At 32.2% G+C, this 9,562-nt stretch overlaps 1 protein-coding gene across 4 annotated transcripts in view; it reads right to left on the bottom strand.

Moving 5' to 3' along the window:
* Positions 1 to 2,654: 2,654 nt before the first annotated feature.
* The window catches only part of wge (BAH domain and coiled-coil containing protein winged eye), a 335,305-nt gene continuing 328,397 nt past the window's right edge, over positions 2,655 to 9,562 (bottom strand). For all 4 annotated transcript variants that reach the window (XM_089638347.1, XM_089638346.1, XM_089638348.1 and 1 more), the window contains 4 exons: positions 8,585 to 9,477; positions 8,271 to 8,453; positions 7,422 to 7,586; positions 2,655 to 7,168 (listed from right to left, as the gene is read on the bottom strand). In XM_089638347.1, the coding sequence (XP_089494473.1) occupies positions 6,956 to 7,168; positions 7,422 to 7,586; positions 8,271 to 8,453; positions 8,585 to 9,477 (1,454 nt within the window). In that variant the 3' untranslated portion in view covers positions 2,655 to 6,955. The remainder of the gene's footprint in view (positions 7,169 to 7,421; positions 7,587 to 8,270; positions 8,454 to 8,584; positions 9,478 to 9,562) is intronic.

The raw sequence follows: 9,562 nt of genomic DNA, 5'->3' as shown, positions 1-9,562 counted from the left end.
ATGGGCCAAAACTTTTCCATTTGAAAATGCAAAATGCAAAATGGTTTTTAGAAAAGCATTTTAAATGCAAAATGTAAAATACCTATTTTCAAAATGCATTGAAAATGCAAAATGGTTTCTCAGGTCAAACAGTTAAAATAATTATAGAATGTGTAAACAATTTTAATATTTTAATATTTGAAACTGTTATTTCGTGGTGGAATTCCATTATAAATATATTCAAAGAAAACAATAGTGGAAAAAAGTTTAAAATTGTTTTCTTTATATATATTTATTGTTTTCTGGACATCAATGTAGGACAAACATATTATATGATGGTTAATCCAAAAACACCACGACTACAGATTATGAAAACACAAAAAATTTCCTCGTGACTAATGTTGCCAACGTAAAAACATAGAAACTGCTATCTAACATTTAATATTACAGCATCATGGCCCCATGTTCAGTATTTGAATCAGTATTTTTTGTAATGGTATCACTCAATAAGGAAGTTGAGTCCATTTTTTTATTTTTTTTATCAATGTTCGCATTCAAACTTAAATACGAGTATTTTTTTTTTTTTAAGTTTGTTTTCATAGATAAATTAATTCTCAAAGTTTGAATTTTTCTAAGCCTGCCAAAACGAGCGGAATCCGAGCGGTAAGAGGCGGGGTGTGGGTGTGACGTCGTTCAAACTGTGAGAACCACGTCGCTTAAACATTTTGTATGGAAAAAAATTTAATTTCAATAAGGAATTCCAGTAATTTTTTTACCAATGTTAACCGTCTATTAGAATTGATGTTATTAAAAAAAAAGAAAATTGATTAAGATTTCATAGTTAAATTAATATTTTAAGTTAGAATATTTGCTTTTCCCGCCCGGTACGGTATTGCCGTCGCTATTTGTTGACGTGCCCCGCCGCGCAGAAAAGTAAAGACCAAAAGTAAAATAACGGTTTACAGCCCAGTTCACTGTGAGACTTTTCTGGGCGGCCGGCGGCCTGAAGTGTATCACATGTTATGTGACATGTATAATAATAAAAACTTCTAAGCGATGCAATGAACAACATATTATTATAAAGCACTATACGAATATGTATCTTTAGAAATCCATTTCTTATAATAATAACAACAAATACCTACATATATTTGACAATAGATGGGAGCTATTTTTTTCTGTCTCTATCTCTATTATTAGTTTCTCCGGGAATGCAGCTGGTTTGCAGCAGTGCCTTATTATATGGTAAACAAAAGATGAAATATTTAAAAGCCATCACCACATTATAATATATATTATAATGAGTAGAGAATAATAAGGAAGTTGAGTGAAAAATATTTATATAAAAGGTGTATAAAAATATACCTGGTAAATGTCAGATGGGTAGAATTCGCAATGATTATTATACTGTAAAAATGTATTATATTTATCGTAACGTACAAATGAACACAATTAATAATTTGAAATACTTACTTGGAAGCTTTAACTCAACGACCGGCTGTGGTTTGACCCAAATAAACGTTTGGCCTATACACCTCTCTCATCTAAACCGACCATCTCTCATGTAATAGAAAGAGATGCACCATAGGTGATCCGTTGTACGTACAAGTCACGACACATGTGACGTCAGAATTCTTTCGACCAATCGTGGAGCGTATTCAGTTTATTGCTATTGAATGCTTTTTCAAGAACGTTTAACTAATTCTAAGAATAATAATATAGAAAAATATTTATATATTAAGAATCGATATTTTTTGATCTACATGAACATATTTTTTATAAGTCAAAATATTTTTCACTCAACTTCCTTATAAGGAGCAACTTGACAAATGTAAATTATCTCTCATAGCGAGGTTGAGGACCGACTGATATTTTGGGCTTATGAAAAAAATATGAGTGGAGATAGTAGGAAGAATGTTGCAAAAAAGCATTTAAAATGGAAAATGCATTGAGAAAAGCATTTAAAATGCAAAATGGAAAATACCCATTTTGCATTTCCATTTGAAATGGATTTATTTGAAATAAAGCACATCTCTGGTGCTATGGCGTAGCAGGAAACTTGATATTTTATAAATTCATCCCCAATCCATGACAAAGTAGTATTTATTTATGATGCTGCATTGAGTCGGTTCGCTCCTTTCCCATAATTCGTGGTTCGGCTCGCAAATGCATACGCAGCGTAATATAAAAACAGTCGTGTCAATGAAGATGTAATTTTTCTAAAAATAGTTCAGCAAAAAATAATATATTTTAAATAATTTTAATAAATATATTAGTACTTAGGTTTTTGTCATTAATTTATTTTTTTTCATTTCATCTGAGTATTTATTTATTTTTTAGTAAAGGCTATATTTTTTCTAGATTTATTACCTCCAGTATTTTCTTGTCATATTTGAAGCCCACAAATAGTATACATAATTTTTGTACTGAAAGATCTTTAGGTAGTAACTTTAATTGTCAAATAAATAAATCTTACGTTTTTTCTACCTATGTGATTATGTGTGAAATAAATAACTTTTTATGTATTTGTGTATAGTTTATTTATTTTTAAGAATGTTTGATTTATTAAAATCTTTGGGAATGACTTGTTTCCTTGGTTCTCTTCCTGCCAGCTGTAAAAGTTTTAATAGAAGTAGGAATAAGGGAAGATAAATAAAACAGCCAACTTTGCCAGAGAAAATATTTTATTTAAGCGTATTTATTTATATATGTATATGTTTATAATATAAACTACTTTATATGGCTTTCTATGCTACTTAACAAAAATAATATGTAATTCTTGTATTGGCTCACTAAGAAGAGTATAATATCGGGGATATATATATTACAGCTGTACACATAGAACATCGGCCAATACATTTATATTTCTCCAAACTATGTAATTGACTGCGACGCAAACACAATGGTTTCTTCAAACAATTTGAATTTGTAAACACTCGAGTTATCTGAAAAGGTTCTCTTACATTTAAAAAGCTTAAAAAATCATAATTCAGCAATACATTATTTTGACTGCTGAGATTTAAAAAGAGTAACGTAAATTTGGTAAGCATAGTTCGCTGATAACTTGTTTAGGAATCAACATGGTTTCCTTTGAAAAATATACTTTTTTCAACCCGACCATCGCAACCTAACACTAGTAATAATTATTACGCATACATATTTTAAACATTGCAAATAATATAATAATCCTTAAAGTAAATAACTTATCTCAACTTTCTACTCATATAGATAAATATAAGGTCATCACTCAGCAATCACAAAATACGCCACCATTAATTTATATAAATATAAAATGCTATGCTTATTTCACAAGAGGTGTAGATCAGATCAAGGGAGAATTATAAGAATGTTGCCATTCGTTTCACAAATTTATAAGTGCAAATACAAAAATGATCTACATTTATAAATGAATATTAAAATTGCCACTGGACGCGTGAAGAGATGAATATAAAGCTAAATGATCTGTGTCATGACTGCTTCGAGCGACATCACAACAGTTGTCAGCATTCTCAAAGCAAAACCATCAAAATAAACTTAGCCAAGAACCTATTGAGTATTTTTATTAACAACAATTAAAAAACAGGTTTTCAATTAACATTACTGGAATTCGGCGATTGGATAATTTTACCCTTTAAAAGCGATCAAAATTCCCGATTGCTTAGATAGTTCGCAGTTTTTATGCCAAAGACTGTAGAAGAATGTCCTCTTCTCATTGAATAAAGAATAACAAGAAGCGCCTTTCGGGCGGCATTTTAGGGCCTATATTTCCATACAAAACTGTGTTTCACTATGATTACGAAATTCAAATGGGATGATGATATATAATTTCAGGCAAATGTAAGAGAGACAAACCGCGCGCAATATGTTCAAGACACTTCTAGTTTTCCTCTTCAGTTGACAAAGCTAACTAAAGATACAATCTGGTTGACAATGGAGCATTTAAAAAAATAAGGTTTAGTTTTCACTAGCCCACATTCTGTTATTCACATGTGTGAATAATTAATCTGTACCTCCAGAGACATATGCCATACATGTGTGTATGTATGCATTCATTTTAAAAGAAAATGTGTCTCTCAGTAAGAGGGCCGCACAAGGTTAATGAGGTTAATCTATGTACATTGGAATTATGGCAAAAGGGTTATAATGAAGTATTTCAATGACTTTAGATGTAAGGAATGTATTCTAGATGTCAACTAAAGTTGGATCAATGATTATTACATATGCAAAAACTTAAATTGTGAGTTACCAATCAACATTGCAATTTTATGCGTAAACTGTTGATTCCCTCCACTTTAGAGAAATAAGCAAGTTTGTACATGCGTTAGGTTGTTAATGATGTATTGCAATGAGTTAAACAAAACTAAATTGGCAAAACCCCCTTTTATAGTAAATGGGTTAACAGCGTAAAAATATCAAAGTATAAAATTTTATAATAAAAAAAACCCTGGAAATATTAAGTATTATTCAATACAGATAAAACCCTAGCACCATTTGTGAGACAATATTAGTAAACGGATCCATCTCTAACTTTCAGAGTTCTTTTCGTGATTCAGATAATATTATGTTAAAACTAAGCCTAAACTATAAATGTACGTAGGTAGTATACATTGATTGATCAGTTTTCCAAAATGATCCAAAAACTTCTAATGATTATAATTTTTTTGAAGATTGCTTTCGAGCAAAAAATAAATGTTTTAGTACTAATAATATACTTCTGTCCTCTAAATAAATTTTGTTTCTTTTTTTCGTGACCAGAAATCTTGACTAATTAAAATTTTGAAAAACCCTGATATTTTTAAAATTCAATTTTTTTCAAATTACAATATGTTTTATAAATATTTGTTTTTATTACAATCGTCGGACACAGTTTTAGCCCAACATAAAATCATAGAACTGCCAAACAATAGATATGTTTACCTCTCAAATGCGTTCCTCATAATACTAATCATACTAAGCGATAATAGAAAATTAACATAACATCTCAAATAATATCCTTTAAATTTCTACATAACAAGGATCACAGAAAATTAAATACAAAAATAAACAATTAAATTAACTTTACAATGTAACTGACTTCGGCTGAAATCTTAACATAAAAATACTAAAAACTTTTTCATAATTCAAATTAGAAATGATTTCACAAACATATTTGAATTATGTATTAAGTAAATATGCTTATAAGATAAATGTTTCAACTTCCGTGTCAATAGAAAATGATAATTGCCTCATTTTTACTTTACTACCTAAATCCGTTATTAAAAACTTTTTATAAAAAGCGAGGGCGTTTTTATACGCATATAGCATTAAAATAATTAGTTAAAAGCATTCAGGAATTCCCATAAGAAAAACCTTTATTCTTACGACAACACATAAAACACAATGTGAATACATATATTAAAAATACTTTAAACAAGCCTTAGATCATATTTGACTTGATAATATGTAATATATTTATAAAACCGTTTGAAAACTTTTCAAATGCACAAAGTTCCTTAGCATAGAGTTGCTCACCAACCAATTCTAGACCAATCCACGCCTTCTCTTACCCAATACCATCTACTAGTATTACATAATCGTCTACGTTTTCTCAATCTCATATAATCCCTGTATTCATTGCACAAGATTTAGATAAAATTGTGCGCCAACATTCATACAAAATTTGTAAAAAAGACAGTCCATATCCAGTACTTTTCTCCAAACATATCCAAACTTCAGTAAATCCATACAAAAATATAAGTCAATCTTCACAATACCGTAAGTACGAAACACAAATTTATATTATTCTTTAAACATCAACATATTTCCAAAGTACATAGTGCTAATTAAGTTAATTAAATGTGTAATTATTATATGTATTTCACGTAATCATAATAATATGAATCTCTTGGTTATCATTCGTTATCAGTGATTGTTTACAGCAAACTCTTGACAAATAATATGACAGATTAATATTTTCCAAAGTACTGTACATTCTTGAAACGGCATTTTCCTGTTAATTTTTTTGTTGTTTATTAATTTAAAAGTATTTAAAGAAGCACTTTAGCAAAAAAAAGTTCATTTATTTTATTTTAAACAAAATCAAATCTTTCCATGCCCATAATAAAACATTAATGTCTATGATGGAAGTGTCTAATGCAAAGCATAGTGAAAAGAAATGTGTATTTTTTAAGCCAAAGAGTAAATACATACATACTTTGCAAGTGACAACATCCCATAATATTTCAAGTTTTTCGATAATAATAAAAAAAAAGCTCTATTTAATACATTTACGGGTCAAAGCTACTGAGGGTTCACATTATTTGTACATTTATGTATGTATATTACAATTAGGGGAATCACAACTACTATAATTTTTGTACATTTGCATCTTTGTTTCTTTTTTCATATAATTTTAAAAGATAATTTGTCTGTTGGAAACTTACTTATAATGGTTGCAAATAAGTTCTCCACAATTTGTAATTATCTGTAATGCGATACAGATCTACAATGGAACATAATATAAGATTTAAATCCATTAACCAGTATGAACAATTTCATTGGCTTAATTGTACATTTTACAATATACATGTATCTCTTTAGGCATTTTGGGTGCTACACATGTTAATAGATTCTTAAATATATGTATGTACTTATTGTTAATATTACTTATCGTAAAATACTTCTTACTCTTGGTAGTTTTTTTTTTTCACTACGATTTTCAATTGTAGAGAACGACAACATCAAACACACAACTACAAAGTAATTTTCTGCTTGAGATAAAAATTTCCAGAATATCTAAATAATTCTTAAACAAACTTATCTTGAATCATTTTGACATAGAAGTTCAGACAAAGAATATTTCCTAATTAGAATTTCAGCCATGGAATTATTTTAACAATAATTTTTTTGTATTCGAGACATACCAATCCATTAAAGTTGCAATTCAATTTTTGTTGCGGTACCAGGAGCACATAATGTTTAAAGAGTAATCTGTCATTCACTCCTCTGCAAGGGGTATGTCTGGCTCCATGCGCAGGGTTTGTTGTGTAGGATCATAGTGGCCGGCCAGGTAATATGTGTCATTGCTGTCACACTTCTGTGGTTGGGAGGAGAGACGGAGTTTGTACTGGGCGAGTGGCAATACTTCGCAACGATGGGAGATTGTCTGAACATCATTTTCATCTGTGTGCGGCGATTCAAATAGTCCTCCCTGTAAAATAAATTATGTAATGATCAGTTAATCTGCCATTCGGGCTTCAGTGTACTAATTACACAGGTCAGTATACTGATTACACAAGTCAGTGTACGAATTACATAGGTCAGTGTATATATTACAAAGGTCAGTGTACCAATTACACAGGTTGGTGCACTGATTTCACAGGTCAGTGTAGGTACTAATTACTCGGGTCAGTGTACTAATTACATGGGTTAGTGAAGTAGTAAGGTACGGTCAGTGTACTCACCGGAGAGGCGAGTGTCCCGGGGCAGCCCAGGGTTTCCTCAGGGTGGTAGTACCAGCGCACCTTGACGGCCATGCCTCCCTGCCAGCCCTCCCAGAGGGACTCCACCTGCCCGATGTAGGGCCGGTCTGGCCGTCCCGTCGACAGAAACACCGCTGATTCTCCCACCTGTAATTAATTACAAAATGTAGTTAGCAATAATTCTAAACATAACAGAGCAGATTTTGACAAAAAGGTGGAAATCAAACTTACATTATGTGTACACGGTGTTCAGAAATTAGTGTTACTATCCAAAAGGATTCCATATCATATTTTTCGAAAATTGCATATTCAAAGTCGTTATTTTTTTTACTTTTTGTAAGTGAAATAATTGCAAGGGAAGGTGTTTTTTTGTATTAAAAAAGGACATAATATATTATCAAAGAAGTAGCTATTGATGGGGCTGGCTTTACACTCATAAGTAAAATTTATAATTTATTTGGAGTTAATAATGTACTTATCCATTTAATAATTTAATTGAATAAAAAACTATTTTTTATAGGAAAACAAAGGCACATTTAGGTACTATTTCTTACGGTAAGTGTGTCTCAACTAATTAAATTGATTTCATAAGCTGTGGCTGTAAGTTCGCGCAGACGCGATTAGACCTGTCAAAACCTTACGCCTCTTACTTCTTATGTAACTTGCTATAATTTACGGTAAGCGACTTAAAATATTCTTTACATTGGTAATTTTGCCATAAGTCACTTACGTAAACGATTTATGAGAAAAAACTTATGAGTGTAAAGGCAGCCTTATAATAGATGTTAAATAAGAATTAAATATTTTGTAATAATGTCATAAAGCACTCACATTGATAACTTCGGCCCCCCTCTGGATGGCCCTGTAGAAGCACTTGCGCGCTCGGCCCCTGGCCTGGGGTCTGCGGTGGCCCGCTCCCCGCCAGCCCCAAAGCTGTGCCCCTGCGGGAAGGAACGCCGCCATCTTGGAACCTCCGCACTCGGATGTACTGGAACTGGAGCGCTTCTTGGCTTTCTAAAATTTTTAAGGTTATGTTAAGATTCATCTATGTAAGGGGAAGTAACTGAAAATAATGAAAAGACAACCAATCAAATAAAAATCAAACAAAAATCAAATTCCTTGTATAATATTTACTGGTTTCTTACCTTTAGGTCTTTCTTTGTGTCGGATTCAGTCAGTTCAAATGTGGAGTCACTTTCATAATCTTCCTCAGTTTCGTAATTGTCCATTTTCTTGCTGTTAGTGTTGGTAATCTTGATTTTCTTGACAAGAGGCCCTCCGGGATTGTCTGCGTCTACTGCTTCAGTGTTGGTTACAAACTCTAGACACCCATTCTGCTCAACAACGTCGGTAACAGTTATCTTTTTGCCTTTGTTGATTTTTATTGATTTATTTAGGAGAGGCCTCTTCAATACCTTGGTAGGTTTCTTCTTTACAGCAGTTTTGTTAGTTCCTGCCTTGGGAGTAACTTCTGGGGCAGGAACATTAGATGAAACACTGACATCCATAGAGGTAGATAGATCCACGCTGACATCTTTGATTGCAAAGAACGGGGACTTATCAAATGCAGTTGCAAGCATGGCACTCCTGGTTGGATCCTCACTGGAAGAGCCGGAATGTTCTTTGGAACTGGAGTGATGATGCCTCTTGTGCTTCCTGTGGTGTTTTTTGTGATGTTTCCTGTGCTTGCAGTGGTCGTCGCAACACTTGTGCTTCTTCTTCTTTTTTCTGATGAAGTCTTCTACATTTGAATTCTCATCGCCACTTCTAGACAGCATTTTCTTTAGCTTTTCCTTTTTGTGTTTCTTCAGTCTCTTCCTTTCTCTGTGGCTGAACTCAGCCTCAAGTTGTGATTGCTCCGAGGTGGACACAAATGTGTCTAGCCCGGTTCCAATCTTAGGTAGCGGATGAACGGAGTTATTTAGTTCTGAAGAGGTTGTAGAGCTAATGGAAGTATTTCCCTTTTTGTCTTCTGCGCTGTTGACACTGGTTTGGCGTCGTCTCTTACTCAATGTCAGCAATGGATTCAAATCGTATTCTGAAAGGAAACAATACATTCATGTGAACTCTTGTACAGCAAAACTCTTACAACATAATGTTAAATGTTTTCAATTGTGAACACT

Source organism: Hesperophylax consimilis, chromosome 12 (genome assembly GCF_061612785.1).
Source record: "Hesperophylax consimilis isolate HC1 chromosome 12, BYU_Hcon_1.0, whole genome shotgun sequence".
In the NCBI taxonomy this organism is placed as follows: domain Eukaryota; kingdom Metazoa; phylum Arthropoda; class Insecta; order Trichoptera; family Limnephilidae; genus Hesperophylax; species Hesperophylax consimilis.
The sequence above is the reverse complement of the archived record's forward strand: the minus strand, read 5'-3'. Positions and strand labels throughout refer to the sequence as shown.